General features: G+C 39.2%; 1 protein-coding gene across 1 annotated transcript; it reads left to right on the top strand.

The window, feature by feature from the left end:
* Nucleotides 1-52: 52 nt before the first annotated feature.
* Nucleotides 53-19,879, top strand: INTS2 (integrator complex subunit 2). Its single transcript, XM_026114819.2, has 24 exons — nt 53-496; nt 720-858; nt 1,591-1,693; nt 1,950-2,063; nt 2,733-2,863; nt 2,974-3,147; nt 3,681-3,907; nt 4,652-4,777; nt 5,355-5,426; nt 5,527-5,641; nt 6,302-6,370; nt 6,674-6,808; nt 7,312-7,488; nt 8,233-8,341; nt 9,361-9,465; nt 9,901-10,065; nt 10,283-10,484; nt 11,061-11,186; nt 12,779-12,968; nt 14,072-14,320; nt 15,324-15,431; nt 16,812-16,917; nt 17,091-17,267; nt 18,075-19,879. Exons 1-24 carry the CDS (start codon nt 204-206, stop codon nt 18,242-18,244), a joined length of 3,582 nt encoding a protein of 1,193 aa, XP_025970604.2. The 5' UTR covers nt 53-203; the 3' UTR covers nt 18,245-19,879.
* The last annotated feature ends 726 nt before the right edge of the window (nt 19,880-20,605 follow it).

Here is a 20,605-nt window from a genome sequence, read left to right as displayed (position 1 = left end):
CTTCCCGCCGGCGGCGCGCGCCCAACGGCCGCGCGGGGCTGACCTCACTTCCGGCGGTGACGCGCGGGGCGCGCGCCGGAAGGCGGGGGCGGCGGGGCAGCGGCGGGGGCGAGGCGGGCGGCGGGGGCGGCGCGGCGGCCCCTCCCCCGCGGCCGGTGACCGTGGCGTCGCCCCGCCGCCGCGCCGCGGGGCCGCCCGCCGCTATGGCGGAGTGCTCGGCGCTGCAGTTCGTGAGCCCCTACGCCTTCGAGGCCATGCAGAAGGTGGACGTGGTGCGGCTGGCGGCGCTGAGCGACCCCGAGCTGCGGCTGCTGCTGCCGTGCCTGGTGCGCATGGCGCTGTGCGCCCCCGCCGACCAGAGCCAGCGCTGGGCGCAGGACAAGAAGCTCATCCTGCGGCTGCTCTCGGGCGTGGAGGCCGTCAACTCCATCGTGGCCTTGCTCTCGGTGGACTTCCACGCCCTGGAGCAGGACGCCAGCAAGGAGCAGCAGCTGCGGTGAGGGCGGGCCGAGCCCCCGGCGCCCGGTTCCCGGGGCGGGCCGCGGGGAGGGCGCGGCGGGGCCGGCGGCGCTTTCGCCCGTCGGGAAGGTTTGATGGCGGTTACAGGAGCCGCCTCGGCTCCCCAGGAAGCCCCCGCGGAGTTAGGGTCCGTCGGCGGCGGGAAAGGTGTCCGTGCTTGTGGGTTTAACGGTTGTCGCTGCGTTTTAATTCCCCGGCAGGCACAAGCTGGGAGGAGGCAGCGGCGAGAGCATCCTGGTGTCGCAGCTCCAGCACGGCCTGACGCTGGAGTTTGAGCACAGCGATTCGCCTCGGCGCCTTCGCCTTGTGCTCAGTGAGTTACTAGCGATCATGAATAAGGTAAATTTCGCGTCTCTGTCACTTAGTATTTGTGAATTTTATATTACCGCAAGCAAAGAACCAGAAGGCTGCTGTCCGGGTGTGCTGGAGTGATGCCCGGCCCCGTTTCTGGTGCCGCTGTGGTGTGTCAGGGCTATTCTCCAGGCCATAGCTGCTTCACCGAGACTTAAACTCCCAGTCGCGTTGAACTTGTGATTAAACTCCTTATGAGCCCAGCTTCCCAGGAAAAGCCTTTCTTCCTCTCAACAAATGAGGGCAATCTCTTCTAATACGATACAGGCTCTGTGTGTTCTGTAACGTGCTGTGCTCAAATACAACATGATGATTACAAGTGTGGAAATCATATTTTGAGATGACGTTGTGGCTTTTTCTTCTGTCCGTTTTTTTTTACTGCTATTGCAGTATGATATTTACCCACCATATTTCTTATTTTTCTCTGTGTTTTATTTTCTTCCTGTAAGCTTACACTCTTTATAGAATTCTTAGTAGGCTGTTTTTCTGTCTTCTGGAAAGCAGCAATAATACCATCTGTATTTAGTTATCTCTGCTAGTAAATATTTCTTATTCTAAATGTTTTTCTTGCCTATTCCATGTTTATAACTGTTCATTTTTGACAGTTTTTGATATATTCAATCTGTTGAATTCAAAGCCTCGAAAGTCTGACAAGTGCTGATTGAGTTATATAAATCACTTCATGAAACCTGTTCTGTGATGATGAATATTGTCTTGTAGGTGTCGGAATCAAATGGTGATTTTTTCCTCAAATCATCTGAGCTCTTCGAGAGTCCTGTCTATCTGGAGGAAGCAGCAGATGTTCTCTGCATTTTGCAAGCAGGTGTAGTGTTCTGTATTTATAGTGCTTTCGTTAATGCTGTTTTACTTGTGACTTCACTACTTCTTACAAATGTAAAAAAATTACCCTAACTTTTGGAGCTGTCATAACTGAATTATGATTAATCTTGGATGTCCAGCTCTTCAAAGGAAGAACAGACCAAAGATTAATATTTCATTCATTGTTTTGAGCATGTTATGTAAATTTATATTAAAAGCTACTGTTTTACCGTGACTTCTAAAATCCTCTTTTTATCCAGAGCTGCCATCGCTGTTGCCCATAGTCGATGTAGCTGAAGCTCTGTTGCACGTTAAAAATGGAGCCTGGTTCCTGTGCCTCCTAGTGGCCAATGTTCCTGATAGCTTTAACGAGGGTGAGTTACAGTTTCTTCTTGCCCACCTTGCTTTTTGTAAAGCTTTGAAATAATTTCTAGCAATCAACTTGATTCTAGGCTAAACAGCATAAATATGGTGCTTGGCTTGTAAAATGTAATTTAGATGCGTTTCTGCTTAGAGATGCTGACAGGCCTCTTGTTCTCATCGCATTCGTTACCCATGCTTGCAGCCTACTGCAGACTCGCTGTGCGCCTGTTGCAGTTTTTCATCTGTAGGTCACCATTATAAAAGCTGACTTGGACAGTGAGTGACTGGGTCTAGGAACCTGCTCTGTCCTTGCTAGTGGTTCTTGTCTCTCAGACTGAGGAACGTTATGAGGTGAAAAACTTGTACTGCCATTGCCCGTTTATTATCACTTACATAGCAGTAAGACTCCAGCCTCCAGGGCTGACAGGTGCACAGGCTGCATTAGACAGCATACGAGCAGTCACTGAATAATGCCTAAATCTGTAATTTCTCTGAGGAGAAACAGTTTCCATATTCTGCTCATACAGTGCTGATCAACAGTTCTTCCACAGCACTGTGTTTGTGTAGCTAGCTAATAAATCACAGTCCGCTGAACGAAATGGCTAGTTTTGTGTGTATTCGTTTATGTGGCTTTCTCCTGGAAAGGCCGGATTTACTTAAGCCTCTTCTTGAATGTTTAGTCTGTAGAGGTTTGATTAAGAATGGCGAACGGCAGGATGAGGAAAGTGTTGGAGGCCGTCGTAGGACAGAAGCACTTCGTCACCTGTGTAAAATGAACCCTTCCCAGGCTCTGAGGGTCCGAGGCATGGTGGTAAGTCTGTAATTATTCTACCACGAGACAACACGTGAATCATAATTACGATCCTTATTGGAGCATTAAAAAAAAAAAAAAAGATGATTGAGCTTGGCTATTTTGTCTAGGTGGAAGAGTGTCATCTACCAGGCCTTGGTGTTGCTTTGACCCTGGATCACACCAAAAATGAATCTTCAGAAGATGGAGTGAGTGACCTGGTGTGTTTTGTGAGTGGTTTGCTACTTGGAACAAATGCCAAGGTTCGGACTTGGTTTGGAACTTTTATCCGAAATGGCCAACAGGTATGAACGTTTTTGAATGTTCGCTTTTAAAACAGTTTTTGTATTTTTGTAAGTTGCTGTAACTTGTCTGGATGTGGGCATGCACATTTGTCTGAAAGCACGTAGATCCTACTCTGCTTCTTGACACAGCCTTTACAAGGCAGCCTCTTCTTGTGGGACCATCAGATCTATAAACAGTATTACTGAAGACAGCTATGTGGTTGTTCCTCTGAGAGATTTTTAGATACATGATCCAATAGCCGTGGAAACGAGGGAATCATAAATTAGTGATGTTTACCTGGTATATGTGTTTGTGCTCAGGATTTGCAAGGGGAAGTTGTGTCCTGACTTGCCAGAGTTGATTAAAGCTTGTGGTTCATTGAAGTAAACCATTGTAACATGATCATGTGTTGCCTGATACTGAAAATTTTATTTAAACGCCCCACCCCCATTCTTTTTTATTTGTCTTTGTCATTATGGAAGCTCTTATGTAATAAAATGTCTGATGAGATGAGGTTTATATTGTTGTTTTCTTCTTTTAACCTCTCACACAGAGAAAAAGAGATAATATCAGTTCTGTGCTGTGGCAAATGAGAAGGCAGCTGCTCCTGGAGCTCATGGGAATCCTTCCCACGGTTCGCAGCACACACATTGTTGAAGAAGCAGATGTTGATATGGAGCCAAATGTGTCTGTGTACTCAGGACTGAAGGAAGAACATGTTGTGAAAGCCAGCGCATTGTTACGTCTCTATTGCGCTTTGATGGGAATTGCTGGGCTGAAGTAATGAATATTTTAATGCTCTATGTTTTTATTCACTGTCTGTTCAATTTAAACAGAGGTTGGGAGCTTTGGGCAATTTTAACATGAACTGTCTCCTAATGTCATTGTGTTCTTGAGCCATTCGTGGCAGGACATGCCATTTTTAGTGCTGACAGAGACCCTTCTTGTGTGCCCAGGGCTGGAATTGCCAGCTGATGAAAGTTTCTTTCTCTCTGTAGTGTAGAGAGAGCAAGTATTATGTAACTCTAAGCTCTGTGGAGACAGGTGTGTTTTTTGCATTCCAGTAGTATTCTTAGCAGAAAAGCATTTTTCATGAAGATCCACGTGTAAACTACACTGGAAATTTGTACCTAAAATAATATTAGTACAAGAAATGCTGTACTCTCTTTAATGTTGCAAAATTCAGTCCTATAGAAACACAAAAAAGTCTAGACGTCAGCCTTTGGAGTAGTGTATAGAGCAGAAAACAGCTAAAAACTCTAGCAACATATCCTTTATGAACTTTTAATTTATTTTTCTCTGCTTTTACTTTCTCACTCTTGTTACCTCTTAACAGATTTTTAATGGGAATCTTAAGTTCAAAGAGTATTGCCAGCTAATCTTGATACTCATTTATTGATAGTAACTTGATAAACAGATACACATGAAGTAACAGAGAAAATTTAAGTAATCTTTAACCATTGTGGTGATATTGGAAGTCTCTCCACTTTTAAATTAGGCAGGAATTGTTTTTTTCCTGTTTAGACCGACTGATGAAGAAGCTGAGCAGCTACTTCAGCTAATGACCAGCCGTCCTCCTGCAACTCCAGCTGGTGTTCGCTTTGTATCGCTCTCCTTTTGTATGCTTCTGGCCTTCTCCACTCTTGTCAGGTACCTCTTGATAGAGAAGGAGCTTTGTAAAGATGTTACTGTTTGAGCACAGTTAAGGCAGTGACATCCCAGAGCTGCACAGTTCTTCTCTCCTTATTCTTTATACAAATCTCCATGCACTGGTTGAAAGGGACTTGTCTTCCAGGACTGTGAGTAAATGGATGTTTTACTCTGCTCACCCTCTTGTGACAGTAAGCACTTTTGAGAGGGAAGTATCAGCGTTACTTTGAAATAGTATTTGAAGGCTGACCTAGGTCTCAGTAATTCACTTTTCCATTGAACTAGTTTGTGGCTAAACTCTTTATGGACCCTAGACAAAAGAGTAGCAAAATAGTTGCTTATGGGTTGTAGCTTTCTGCCCCGTACTTTCAAGAAAGGAAATTGGACAACTGGACCCTTGCACAGACTTCAAAGATATCAGTGCTTATCCAGCTGTTCTGTGCTAGAGAGAAAATGACAAAAAATCTCTTGGTGTAAGAGTCCTTCCTCAAACATTGATTTTTCTGCCTGGTTATTACTAGTAAAACTGTCTGTAATTCCTGGAAAAAAACCTCTCTTGTGGGATTTATTTGTACAGTACCCCGGAACAGGAACAACTCATGGTAATGTGGCTTAGTTGGATGATAAAGGAAGAAGCTTACTTTGAAAGGTGAGAGCAGCCTTTTTTTGTTTGTTTTTTAATGATTCCAGTAATCTCACATTTACTTATGCCCTGCTGGAAATTAACTCTTTCCTCTTTGTTATCATAGCATTTCTGGTGTGTCTGCTTCTTTTGGAGAGATGCTTCTCTTGGTAGCGATGTATTTCCACAGTAATCAGCTCAGTGCTATCATTGATTTGGTCTGCTCCACTTTGGGAATGAAGGTAAAGTCTAAGCTGTTTCTACCAAATACATTTCTCTATTAAATTTCTTCTTTTGCTGTGTACTTATACACCTCTATTTATTTGAGCTTAGATATAAAAAATGAGTTACTGCTAATATCCTTGAGCAAATGTGTACTCAGGACATGAGTAGGTGACTAAGTTCCTCTAGAAAAACATGAAAAGGTACATACAACTAGATATAGAGGAATGTTATGATAAAAGATACCTTCAAAAAGAGCTGACTTGTTGAAATCAATACTTGCAAAATATGAACTTTTTAGAAAACTAATTGAAGACCTTTTGAAACTGTCTGGAAAAATTTTATTTTAAAAAGTTTGAAGAAATACCTGTATATGTAATACTTAATCCATTTCTGAAAATTATCAAGAGAGACTTATGCTCACTTTACTGTCCTGTAACAACTTCTTGCCTCATCAAATGTAAAAGCTAAGTAGTTAATTTTCTGGATGAGGAAGACACGTGGAGTTGTGAACCTGTGAAATTTGAAAAATATGTTGCTTTACATTCCAAGTATAGATACATGAATGTTTTCCTGGTACTACAAGACAAGTTGAAAAAGCTTAAGAATTTATGAAATAAGTTTGGAGTACCTAAGAAAGCCAGAATTTAAAACAGCAGGTACTGTGTTCTTTGTTTCAGATTGTTATTAAGCCCAGCTCACTGAGCAGAATGAAGACTATCTTCACACAGGAGATTTTCACTGAACAGGTATTTTAAATCAAAGCCTTTTGGGGGGGGGGTTAAATTATGAGGAAACAAATGAAAAAACTTGTCCAGTATGAAACTATTTTTTGCTACATCAGGGAATTGTATAGAAATGTAATACATGTGCTACAATTGTACACACACTATATTACACAAACTACATAAAAAAAGATGTTTAGCTTCCAAACATATAAAACTGAATAAATGCCAGAACAGACGTTTTGTGACTTCGTCATGTTGTGCTTATGTATTGTGATCAGGTGAATATTTGTGATATTTTTCTTGGTAATTATAACTTTCCTTTAGGTTGTCACAGCCCACGCAGTTCGTGTGCCTGTTACAGGCAATCTCAGTGCTAACATTACTGGGTTTTTACCTATTCACTGCATTTACCAGCTTTTAAGAAGTCGGTCATTCACCAAGCACAAAGTATCCATTAAGGTATGACCTTCATTTTACTTCTGTTTGTAATTTTGGATGTTGACTAGATTCTGCAGACATTTATTTATTTATTTTGGTAAAATTACCTAAGAAGTTATAATATGAACAGAATTCTTGATGAATCTAATTATCTATTACCATGTAATTTAAGAAGGAACACTATTAAATTAGGGTACCCCATTTTAGCTCTAATCCTGAGACTGGAACTTAAGGAAGTTATAAGGAAGTTATCTCTCTCCCTTTTCTGCACTTAATAAACTCCTGGTTGGAACAATATTTCTATCCAGGACAAATTATGTTGGTAGAGCTGTACAGGACAGGGAAACTCTTCCATGATATAAAGTTTATGACCACATCCAACTCAGAGTTGGTATTGCGCTTTCCTAAGTCAAAGCCCCATTCAGATACATTTTGCCTAACAAGTTAAAAAGGGATTTACTTGCAAACAAAAACATTACCATCCACCTTTGAAACTAAACATGTAGGGACATGTTTTTTTCTAGGACTGGATCTATAGGCAGCTCTGTGAAACCACCACTCCACTTCATCCTCAGTTGCTTCCTCTTATTGATGTCTACATTAACTCTATTCTTACTCCGGCATCTAAATCCAACCCAGAGGCCACAAACCAGCCTGTCACAGAACAGGAGATCTTGAATGTTTTTCAAGGACTCACTGGGGTAAATTACTTGTTTGCTTCTTTCACGGGTGTTCAGGTGAATGTGTGGTACGGTACATTTTACATATGCTTGATGCAGATTCTGAAAGTTGCCTCATTTTTTGATTTGACTCCTATATAGTAAACTGCCTCCCATCACATACTTTGATGGGAATCTTGTTAGTGCTACTCAGATTTCTGTGAAGATTGCTGTTTGTCCCCCTTTTACCTTGTTCCTTGGGAAGTGACCAACTCATGCTATTTAAAAAAAAAAAAAAAAAAGAAAAGAAAAACTCTAAAAGTTACTGTTACTGGTTCTTTCTAGCAGTAAAATGAATTGGAAAGTGGAGGTGCTTTTTGGCATTGTCATATAATTTTTCTTCTGACTCAGTTTTGTTACATCAAAAATCTTATTTAATTGAAACACCCTACTTAATTTTGAAAGAAGCACTTTCTTTTTGAAAGAAGTATGACAATGGTCACTTGGGCACGTCTAGAATGTGTGGCAAGCATTGACTTGCATTGAAATCCTGGGATAGCTCCATTCTGGTATCCCAACATATCAAAGACACATTTTATCCTTGAAGTTTTGTCATTTTTTTAGAAAAATAAATTTCCCACAACCTTCAACTTGGACCTCATACGGCTTGATATTTTAATCCAAGGTTTACTGCCTTATCTTTCTTCATATTTGCAGGTAAATCCAATTTTTTTTTCTCAGGAATCAGGAATGCAACATGACCTTTGTATGTGGTTTTATGTGCAGGGAGAAAATGCTCGACTTGCTCAACGTTACAGCATCACAACACAATTGCTTGTCCTCTATTATGTCCTGTCGTACGAAGAAGCGCTTCTGGCAAACACTAAGACACTAGGTATATGTGAATGCAATCAGTGGGCAACAGCTGAACTGAAAGTTAGATGCAAATACAGGAATTTTCACAATAGACAGTTCATATTAGTGTCAGATTCAACTACAGTATAAGAAGTTTAGATCAGAGTTTATTTTGGCAATGTAATTCTTGTAATAAATAGAGTGTTACTCTAGAAACTAAGGAGATGAAAGTTCTACTAAAACTCTGTAGTTACAGGGTTTTTTTTTCTAGATTGAAAAGGATCCAGTTTGGCCAAAAAGTTACCAGAAATGTTTTTAACGATCTGATAAATATAGCAACAAGTATCCAAGAGTTGTTAATGACTTCAGGTCTTAATTTATTCATGTGTCATCAAACTTGCAATCTAAACATGTTTTCTCCTCCTGGTGATTTTATTGTTGAAAAGGCTGAGTGATCCCTTTTTGCCTTTGAAATTCAGACTTTAAATCAATACTAAAAGAATGTTGTGTGGTTTATTGACTGAGCTTGATTTCATTGAAAACACGGTATTTATACCTGATGTGCATTTTTAGTTGCCCTTTTTAGCGTGCAAAGCTTCCAGCATTCATCAGTGCTATTTTGTTCGCATTATCCAAAAAAGAAACACATTAAAAGGCAATGATGGTTCTTTCTGCATTTATAACCTCCATCCTACTATCAGTTGTTGCATGTGCTAACAGATGAAATTCCATGAGGCAACTGATAAGCAGATTTTTTATGTTGAATAAAGAAATTGCAGTTTTGAGCTATGATCTCAAAATCAGTTAGACTTGATCAAAAATGTTAAGGAGATCTTTGGAACAAACCCAGATGCTGCCAGGAAAAGATTTAGTTCACAGAAACGGTGTCCTGAAGGGCTTAATTTAATACTCTAACAGGAGCGAGATGTGTTATTTGGAGTTTTCTGTATTCTGCCTGAATAATGTAGAGGCTAGTGCTTTACATTTTCTTTATTGATTCAGTTGGGGAAATATTTTTTCGAACTGTTATGTGTGGTTTCTATCCCTGTTTCCTTATAGCTGCCATGCAAAAAAAACCCAAGTCTTACTCTTCAGCATTAATGGATCAAATTCCAATCAAGTACCTCATCCGCCAGGCACAAGGACTGCAGCAGGAACTTGGAGGTATATATGTGTGCGCAAGTCCAATGTGCATGAAGAAGCATATTTCCAGCTTTACATCCATTGTTTGTTTCATAGCATGCCTTCTCTCTCTCTTTTTTTTTTTTTTTTTAATCCACAAATAAAGTTACAGGTATGTTTAGAGAGTCGTAGTGAAAGTTTGGGGAAGACGATTATTTTTAGAGTAGGTTTGAATTACCTGAGAATTTTATAGTTGTTCCAGACTGCATTTTAAAGTTACTATAGGGTCCTCCCACCTTTCCAAAAGGTAACTTTTCTTTTCTGTTGGAGTTACAATTTCAGGCTCTAAACACGCAAGCTTATTAAACTTCTCAGCGGTGATTCAGTTATGGTCTGTTGTTGAGATGATAGGGACATAATATGTTCAGGTGAATGATGCAGGTATTGAAGATTTATACTGTCTTAACACCCTTACAGGCTTGCATTCTGCACTGTTACGCCTTCTTGCTACTAACTATCCCCACCTCTGTATTGTGGAAGACTGGATCTGTGAGGAGCAGATCACAGGCACTGATGCCTTACTGAGGAGGATGCTTCTTACAAACATTGCCAAAAATCATTCTCCCAAACAGCTCCAGGAAGGTAAATAACTTCATTTGAAGTAAGCAGTTTTCTTTCCTAATTGGTTGGAATATAGTGGGTCTGGGAGTGTGTATCCATCTGAATCATTTGATTATACTGCATTTGTATAATGAAAATGTTCTGCTGCAAGCTTGTTTTGCATCTCTGAACAGACTTGAAGGATTTTTAAAATGTCAGAGGCCAGTTTTAACAAAATCCCATTGTATTTATTTTATAGCATTTTCCATGCTCCCAGGAAATCATACCCAGCTGATGCAGATTCTGGAACATTTAACACTTCTCTCTGCTGGTGAATTGATCCCATATGCAGAAGTACTGACTTCAAACATGAATCGGTTGCTGAATGCTGGAGTCCCACGGAGGATTCTTCAGACTGTCAATAAACTTTGGATGGTTCTTAACACTGTGATGCCAAGAAGGTAAGCTCAAACTACTGTTTGGTTTGTTGTTAGAGATGGGTGGAATGCAACCTTGTGTTTTAAAAATAGTGACATGCTGCCTTTGTCTATTATACTAAACTTATGACTGGGTCCAGGAATTGGAGGTTGTGATTGACTAGACTGTGTTGGATTTACTTTCCTTTGTGCTTTGCTGAAATTTTTGATCTGTTCTCTATTTAAAAGGAAGGCAGTTTTTGTTCTCAGGGGAAAGGGAGGCTCCAGTTGGCTTACAATATAATAGAATGGTTTTATAGTATACATCATGTATGACATGTTGCTGAAATACACACTTGCTCTGGTAAGAGTGTGCTTCTTTTGAGGAAGCAGATACTCTGTATTGCAACAAAAACATAGTTTGGTTGATACCATTTCAGTGAATGGAAGTTGCTATATCTTGGTTAACTTCAGGAGCTGCAAATGCAGTATGGGTTTTTTGCTCCCTGATAGGCCTGGAAAAATACATCTAATTGAAATAAGTGAATATCCAACTGCTTATGTATCCTCTTTCTCTTACGGATTATCTTTTAAAGATGTTAAAAATAATCTCATTTGTAGATTGTGGGTCATGACTGTTAATGCTCTGCAGCCTTCGGTAAAAATAGTCCGACAGCAGAAATACACTCAGAATGATCTGATGATTGATCCTTTGATTGTATTAAGATGTGATCAGCGAGTTCACAGGTAAGTATCTCTCTCCTTTAATTTCTTCTGATGCTCTGTGGTACTTAAGATTGATTCATAGTGAGTGTGTATCTCACAGAAAGCTTCTGAAAACTTTCAGTACTTCAAAACATTTTCAAACTAGTCGTATGAGCTTGTAAGTTCCATCTTTTGCTGTACCACTTTTTTGTATTAAGCTTGTTGGTCTGAGTGCTGAGTGAACTGTGCTGTTTCAGCATGTCACATTACCCACGTGAGTGTCTTGTTGGACAAACCTTGCACCCAGTCCTATTTTGGAAACTCTGGGATTGTAAATGGATTTGCACATAGATCCATCCATTTTGTTAGATTTGTGCATGTGAATTTGTTCTAAATAGACATTGTGGCATGCTTAAAATGGCTGCTGCCACATGGTGGTGGTTGTAACTGTAACAGCCTTCCACTTCATACTGTCTTTTGCCATCCCTTGTGGGCCTGGAAGTATTCCATCTTTTTGGGTAATAATTTCTGCAAGTGGGTGCTTGATGAATATGACAAAAGTAGATTTGATTCATTTCTCAAGTAAGTATTTTAGTAGTACTTGGAAATAAGTTCCTCTAGATGTCAGTGATGACAGGGGAGATACATAACACTGCTTTATGGCTTTGATGCAGAAGAATAAGCTGAGAGTTTTAGTAGTGAAAATGATCATAACTGATAGCAACAAACCAACTTTTAAGGAGAACATGAAGTAATGCAAACAATTCAAACTAAAATTTGCAAATGGTAGCTTTGCTTTTTCACAGTCCTGAAGAAAACTGCATTTGTTATTTTAAAAATGTTAATCATTTTAAATGTACTTCAGCCTCTAGCTTTATTCCTTTTGTATTCTTCATGTCTTTTGTCAGTTGTAATTTATTTTTTCCCTTTTCGCTTTTTCATTACCTTTCTGTTCATAATAAATGGCCAATAGTCATCTTGATTTGTTCTTCATATTCTTTGCTTAGCGTATCTGTCTGCCCTTGCCTTATAGCAGTTGAGTCATTAATCCAATTTCCATTTGACTTGGTACATTTTTGTACCTCTCTGCTAGATTTCACATTTCTATTGATCACATTTTTAATGCCAACCTGTAGGTGAAATATTTAAATGTATGTCCATTCAGCCCTGGATGAAAATTGAAAATCCCAAGTTTCTAAAACTGTTAAGGAGATTTATAACGCAGTGTGATTTGAAAACTGTCATCTTAGCATTGTGGAAGCAGTTGTTTAGAGCTTGTCTGCCTTGTTTTTCTATCTCCATCATTCAGATCATTATTTTGGCCTACTTCACGTACAGCAGATAATTTTCTGATTTCTTTTGTTCATAGACTATTAAAAATCAGTTTCTTCAGGAGTTCCTTGTTTTTGCAGTGTATGCATGCCTATGTGTGCATAAGAAAAGTAGGATTGAATGGCAGGACAGCAGAAGGGATTGTGACCATTAGTATTTTGCTGTGTTAAGCAAAACAGCTTTAGTATGAACCAGACTACAACCAAATGAATCTTTGAGGAGTACTTTTAATTTGTTCTATTGTTACAGGCATATTGTTCTGCCTCCTGAAATACCTTTACTTTAACGTGTTTCTGTATTAGGAGTCCCCCTCTGATGGATATAACTTTGCACATGCTGAATGGATATCTTCTTGCTTCAAAAGCCTACCTCAATTCTCACCTGAAGGAAACAGCGGAGCAGGACATTAGGCCATCCCAAAACAACGCAATGGGTCCAGAGACCCCAGAAGTTACCAGGGAAGAATTAAAAAACGCATTGCTTGCTGCTCAGGTAAAGGGGAGAAATAGATTTTAACTGAAGTGGGGAAAGGCAATGATAAACAGAAATATACGCATGGGAAATGAAAGAAGACGACCTCTCTGCTTTTATTACTGACTTCTGTTACCAGGAAAAAGAAAACTGCCTCTGCATTTGACTCCAGATTGTATCTAATGCAGCATGAACATTCTTCCCACAGCATAAAAATTTTCTGTTTTCTAGTTTGAAGCATTGTGCTCGTTAACTGTATTAATAGTGGATTTGTGGTGTTTGTTAGATAGAACAGAAGAATTTTGCTTACTAGCACTTGCCTTCTTGTTTGGGGTATTCAGAGGGCTCTTTTTCTACTCAGCATTGGAGTAGTAAAGCATGAATAAACGTGGCAGACCTGTGTAGGATCATTTGAACTATGTTGTTTAAGAGAAGCAGCCAGCCTTGTTAAGTGTGAGGCTGAAGAACAGTTAACTTAGTTTGACATTATGAGAATTCCTGAGTAATCCTGTTTCACAGATGATCTTGTCTTACCTCTCTCTGGAAGCATGACCCTATTAGAAGATTGGTTTTGAGTCAGTAGGAGGTTTTATATTTAAATGGTAGTCTCCTCTGAATACTGTGAATTAATTGGCCATGTACATATTTTGTCTGATCTCTATGATTTAAGGGATCATTGGATTAATTATTTATCCTACCTTATATCAGGTTTACTGTATGCTTTGCATACAGCATGCAATATATATATGTGCACATGACAAGACTCTGCAGATGTTTCAGTGCTAACATGTTATTTGCATATATATTTTAAAACAATATTTGATTCCTTCAAAATGACTCTTCTGATCCATGCTTATGATAATCTGTTGATGCTCCAGATTTAAGCTTTTGTTCTTGTTCGAGTCTTGATTCACATATACAGTGGGGATTTTTTGGGGGGGAGGGGGTAGGGTGGTTATTGCAGTGAAATTCTCAGGGTTTGTGATTTTTGAACTGATTTTTTTTTTTTTAATAGAAACAATTCTAGCCATCTGACAGCCTTTAACTACTTACATTGCCATTATTCTGTATTTGATTTTGTTGTTTTTTTTTAAAGCATGCTGTATTGTTTAATTTCTTTCCAGGATAGTGCTGCTGTGCAGATTCTTTTAGAAATCTGCTTACCTACAGAAGAAGAGAGAGCTCAGAGCAGTAATACCCACAGCTTGCTGAAAAGTGTTTATAGTACCACTGGCTGTAAGAGCCCAGAACTAGAAGAAGAAGAAGAAGATAGCTTGCTGTGTAATCTTCGAGAGGTCCAGTGTCTCATCTGCTGTCTGCTGCATCAGATGTATATAGCTGATCCCAACATAGTCAAACTGGTTCATTTCCAGGTCTGGTTTGCACGGTTTTAATTCTTGAATGGTTCCTTGGTTAGGAAAGAGCCAAATGAAGTGGTGGAATGCTACTGTTGTGTTCCTCAGAAATTACGACAAGCCCTCCTCTGCTTCCCATTCCCCCAAATTTGTAGTACCTACATTTCCTTCCTCTTTCAGTGCAAGCGTTCAGTACTGCAGCCAAGAGGGGAGCAGCTAAACGATGCCTGTTCCTCATCATTAAACACGTGCTTTGTTTGTGTCACTGCTCTTCTGTATGCCAAAATAGTGTGTCTAATCTAGGCCAGGGAAAACTAGCCTAATCATCTTATAATTACTTGTTCCACATCTTGTGTGGGCTACTTCTTTCTGGCTGTGTTTTTAAATTATTTAGTCTATTATTCAAAACTGAAATTTGGCTTCAAATATAAACCTCTTCTTTGCTTTTTGTTTGGGCATACTTTATCTGTTTCGAGTGGAAGAAGAAAGGTTGCCTCTGCTAAAACTGCAGTAGATCTTCCCCCCAAAAGGGGGTGGAGGGGAGCTTAGCAAACTTTTTGCTATAAATGTGTTTTTCAGTGTGTGTTAAATTGCTCATTGCCAGGTGGCTGTCTCTCTGCTGTGACCTGGAACTGATTAAGTGACTAGAAAAGTCATAATGGTCCAGTTGTGAAATAAGTACATTGGGCCTGGGGTGAAGTTTGGAACAGAGAGGGAGGGCACAAAAGAAGGAGGTCACTGCAGCTTGGTTTGGTCTGCGGAGTGGAAGGGGAGTTGATATGCAAATAATAAATGGAGTCTTGTGGATAAAGAACTGATTCAGACCCGGGGCGTGTTACCAGCCTGCCCCACGTTGCCTTGGGTTATAGGCCTGTTGCTTAAAATTCTGAATGAGAGAGAGTTACAAGTATATATGCTTTGAAACAGCATTAATGCTGTTTTAATCTAGCTGAATATCTGAAATGCATCCGAGTTTTTGAAATACCTTTGACATACATGTTTTCTTTCCTAAATTTTACAGGGTTATCCATGTGAACTTCTGGCATTGACAGTGGCAGGGATTCCATCCATGCACATCTGTCTGGATTTCATACCTGAGCTCATTGCCCAGCCTGAACTTGAAAAACAGGTACTGTACAGTCACCTAGTTTGAGAGTCATTGTAGGTAGTTAACCCTGTTGAAGGATTGGTTGTGGGGGGAATAAAAGGATCACTATTAAGGTAACACTTTTAGCATTTTCATCCTAAATTAAAGGCCTCACCCCCAAATCAGCGATTGTGACAATTCCTTTAACATGCACGCTTGTTGATGAAATCCTCGTGAAATTTAATATTACATTCAGGAATGTGAAAAAAAGCACTTTTAGTCATGACTTGAATTTTTAATTTTAACTTACTTTTTTTTAAGAGTATACATAGGTTGGCAAACTTTTGCCTACTTACTTTTTAACTGATACTTTATAGCTAGAGGATCTTGCATTAACGTTTAAATTTTGTAAACCTTCTCTGCAGAGATGTTCTGTAGAACAGATGAAGCAGCTTTAAGATCAAAATGTTACTGATTTTTGTGAAAGGTTTGACTGCTAAGTCTTTATCCAGGAAACTATCACCACTGTTTCTTGAGGCAAGCTTGGGGCAAGACTGTAAGATGTAAATTCCTAAAACAATTTAAATTTCTCCTTTGCCAGCTATCTTACCAGTTCTTTCCCTGTACTAAGTGCAAGAATCCCTTCACAAAGCCTATCAGAATGACATGTGCTGTTTTCCTCAAGTTTATTCTATATGAATCTGAAGTGTGGTGGTTTCTTCTCAGTATGAGCTCGGCAAAGGAGGAGTCAGGAGTTTGCTTTAGAAATGTTTTGCCTGTATTTTTGAAGGCCTCATGATGATTAGGAAAAACAATGGCAAATGACAGATAATTATTACTCCCTAAAGCAATTTATAGGCCTTGAGTTGGTATGTTGCAACAAGGGGAGATTACATATTGGGCTAGTTCCAGGTAACTGGAATTTATTGGGCTAAAGATTCCTCTTGTAATAAAATAAAACAAAAAACCCCTCCAAAACTGTTTTTTGCATCAAACCAACTTCCTAAATACTTAATATTTGAGAAGGAATTAAATGTAAGTTACTGCTGATAAGAAGGCACTCACTGCAGTTAAAAACAGAACACACTGAACACAAAACAGCTTTTACATGGATTATATTGTGAATTGTGTGTTGCTTTGTTTCTCACCAACAATATTGGAACAAACTGTCCGTGGGGGAGGTTCTGAAACACTAACTCTAGTACTTGCATTAATGTTAAATCTGTGAGGTTTTTTTTCTTAATGTCTGCAGAAGCATTCCATAGTAACTACTATAAGGCTTCTCTGGCTTTCATCTCCTCATTGGTAACTTAATAGTTAGTAAATATTTCCATTTTATGTGAAGAGCTTTCAATTGAAAGTGCAAAAGCAATGTGTAACTTTATTGCCTGTTTCTTTTTTTGCCTTTCACCTGCTTAACAGATATTTGCAATCCAGTTACTCTCATTTTTGTGCATCCAGTACGCGCTACCTAAATCTCTCAGCGTGGCTCGTTTAGCTATCAATGTCATGGGAACCCTACTCACAGGTAAGCATTCCAGCAACACCTAAGCATGTTGTTGTGGAAGTTTAATTTATTTTGTCTAGACTGAATACAATTTTGCCAAAATGCCAGTGTGTTAATTGTGCTCATAACAACAATTCTTGACTGGATTTTGATGATAGTTCCTTTTAATTAAGTATTTCCTCCTTCCTTGACAGTTCTAACCCAGTCAAAGCGCTATGCCTTTTTTATGCCAACCCTGCCTTGTTTGGTTTCATTCTGTCAAGCCTTTCCGCCTTTGTATGAGGATATTATGTCTTTGCTGATACAAGTAGGGCAAGTCTGTGCCTCAGATGTCGCCACACAGACAAGAGACTTTGACCCAATTATTACGCGTAAGTAAGGCATCTTGTATTTCAAAAATAATGCCGTGGTCCCAGGGAGAAAATGATGTTTAGTGTTTCAAATGTTTGAGTGTAGTTTGAATGCAAAATAAAATTTACTACCATTAGCTTGCAAATATAGAAGGGGTAGGGATAGGTGGATTTATTGGAGGGGAGGAAGGAAGTTAGAGGCTAAAGAGGCTGAAAGCACTCCTTTATTAGGCTTTGATGAACTGCCTTCCTTCTGTTTTGTTTCCCTGCACGTATTATTTCAAGATCTAACCCTGCTGTCAGTGTTGTGTGTGGAATTTGCCACCATATCTTAGGAGGAAAGGCATGAGCAAAGACCACTGGCTTTTGAGAACACAAAGACATTTCCATGTCTCAGCTACAGCATAATAACTGATCATGTAAATCTTCCTCGTCTACTAGAAGTGCAAAGTCAAATGAGCTAGGTGAAGTCTCGCAGTATGGGTGGATAAAGGTACAGTGATGTCTATCAGTTCAAGTTGAGCAAACCATTTTCTTTTTTCTGTCTAAAAACAAATGTTCTGTTCATGTGACAGAAGGTTTGCTAATATTATCTATGCTAGGATATTTATGTTAAAAGAATATACATAAAAACAAGTCCCATGTAGGTGAAATGAAAGATGTTTTTAGTGTTGCTAGAAATACACTGTGGAATTAAACCTGGTGTATGAAATAGTGATGGTTCAAATTTACTATTTCACAATATGCATATTTGCATTAAGGGTGTAGTATAACAATTGTTTTTGCTGTATTTATTTGTAATTTTTTCTTTTTTACTTAATTTTCCAGGTCTCCAGCAGCTAAAGGAGAAGCCAAATGAAGTGTCAGCACTTTGTAAAGATTCATCATATAAAAGTTGTTCAAGGGACATTGCAAGCATGGACCCTGATGTTCAGTTATGCCAGTGTGTTGAAAGTACTATCATTGAAATAATTAACATGAGTGTAAGTGGAGTTTAGAAAGAACAGAAATGAAATTGTACCGTAGCTAGTATCGCGGTCTCTGGTGTCTAAATATAGACAGAGCTGCCAAGTGGACTGAGAAACTGGAGCACAAGTCCTTGTCTTCCATTCATTGGATTCAGTTATGGCTGAACCTTGACAAAAGAAAAAAATTCTTTAGAGGCTTATACTGCGTCCAGTGAAAACTTCTGACAATTACCCATCCAGCGAAAGTGGGCATGATTTTTAGGCATGCTGCATCATTTCATGAACTGAGCAACACACTTATAAATGGTTTTATAACACTTTTTGAAAAGCAAATGCTTAGTTTGTTGAGCAAACAGCAAAACAATGGGTAAGAAAAGCTTGAGGTTGGAGAGCTTTGCTTAAGTTCAAATGAACTAGTGTTTCAGAGGCTTGCAGAGCAAGATGGAATAACTGGAAAGTGTGGTGTAAGTAAGCTGTGCCATCGCACTGAGACCTAAGAAAAGGCTTTTTTTTTTTTTTTTTCCTCTCTTTTCTTTTCAAACCATTGGCCAAAGTGTGAGTTCATGAGATCAATAACTTTAAAATTAATTCATTTAAAAATCAGTCGGCCTTCATTAAAAGTTTGAAACTGGTCTAGAAGTTTCTAAAAAAAAAAAAAAAAAAAAAAAAGGTATTACTATTACAAAATGAGCTGTATAAGCATGATTTCTAAAGAATATGTATTTTTAATGCTGCTCAGATGTCTAGGGTTTTTTTTTTTTAAACACATCACTTAGTTTAAAAGAGATGAGAAAGACCTAGGGAAGTAAAATACAAAGATATCTGAATTGTCATTAGGTTAAGATTAGAAAAAGAAATGGGTGTTGGAAAAAAAAGAAATGGGTGTTGTGTGACAGAAGCTGAATTTCACTGTAATGAATGGAATGACAGATTTTAGCCATACTAAAGTGGTTATATCCTAGAGACTTGCAGCTTGGTGGACAAGAAGGCTGAATACTTTTGTGCTTAATGCATACAGAACTGTCTCTGAAAGCAAGTGATTGTTTTCTCATATAGGAAAACCACATGATTTAGCCTTGAAAGATGTGTTTTGTGGCATCACAGAAGGGTGTGTATGGTGCAGTATCTGGAAGTTTCTTCAAGGCTGCACAAGCTCTTATGATGGGCAGCAAATGCTTTTGCAGCCAGAGAAATAAAATTAAGGTTCAGCTGTTGTGCCAGAATTGAATGTAGTACTTCCACACGCTGTAACTGCTAAACTTGTCAATCTAGCATGTGCTGTTTTGAAAACAGCAGTATCCAGAGTCCTTAACTAAGATATTTTTCAATTAAAACCAGTTTATATTCCAGAAATCTTGGTCTGATTGTTTAGTCTGGCCTTCTGAATGTATTGCATAGCTTTTCTCTTAGATGAGTTGGAATGTGATTCAGAAAAGTTAATACTGAATTGCCAAACAAAGATAGGGTACACATTCCAGAGTTACCAACGTGCTGACGTAAAGCCTACTGTAACAACGTGGTAACAGCAGCTGACTACCAAGAATATTTTTTGTCATTTTGATGTAAAATATGTAAATAATTTAAATTTATGTATTTTTCCTCTTATGCTTTTGTGATTTTATATGCTGTAGTGATATTTAAGTAAAAACAAGTGTATGTTTTGGATCAATTTGTAGATATTCCTACTTTTGAGTGCATTTGCCTATATTGATTTAAATTTTCCGGATTGACACCTATGTTAGATACAGGGAAACATCTCCTAGGGCCTCAGCAAAAAAAGCCCCTCCACAACCAAAAACCCCAACCCTAGCGCCTTGCAGAACTTCACTCTTTCTTGGCAATTCAAAAGAGAAAGTCTCGGGATCAAAGTGGTTTTAAGTGCAGGTAAGTACTTTAAAGTCTGTGACTATTCTAAAAACAATTTTCATTAGCATTTTAGGTTCCTATATAGTATTTTCAGTAATTACCCTAAAGGTAAATTAAAAAAGAAAAATTAAAAGTGTGTTTTTCACCTGTAAGGAAGACAGTGTGAAGAGCCAGTACACCCCGCAGCGTATCCTGATTATAAAGATGCTAGCGCTTCTGTCTGCCGCGCAGAAAAAGGCGGAGGGGGGGGGGGGGGGAACACACACACACACACACACACACACACACACACACACACACACACACACAGAGTGACAGTCTATTCCAGACACAGACACACACACACACACACACACACAGAGTGAGTCTATTACAGAGAGAGAGAGAGAGAGAGAGAGAGAGAGAGAGACACACACACACAGTGACTTTCTCTCTCTCTCTCTCTCTCTCTCTCTCACACACACACACACACACACACACACACACACACACACACAGAGTGACAGTCTGTCTCTATGGCCGTCC

The sequence above is a fragment of the Dromaius novaehollandiae genome, chromosome 19, assembly GCF_036370855.1.
Source record: "Dromaius novaehollandiae isolate bDroNov1 chromosome 19, bDroNov1.hap1, whole genome shotgun sequence".
In the NCBI taxonomy this organism is placed as follows: Eukaryota; Metazoa; Chordata; class Aves; order Casuariiformes; family Dromaiidae; genus Dromaius; species Dromaius novaehollandiae.
Note: the sequence above shows the minus strand (reverse complement) of the source record. Positions and strands in the feature narration are given on the sequence as shown.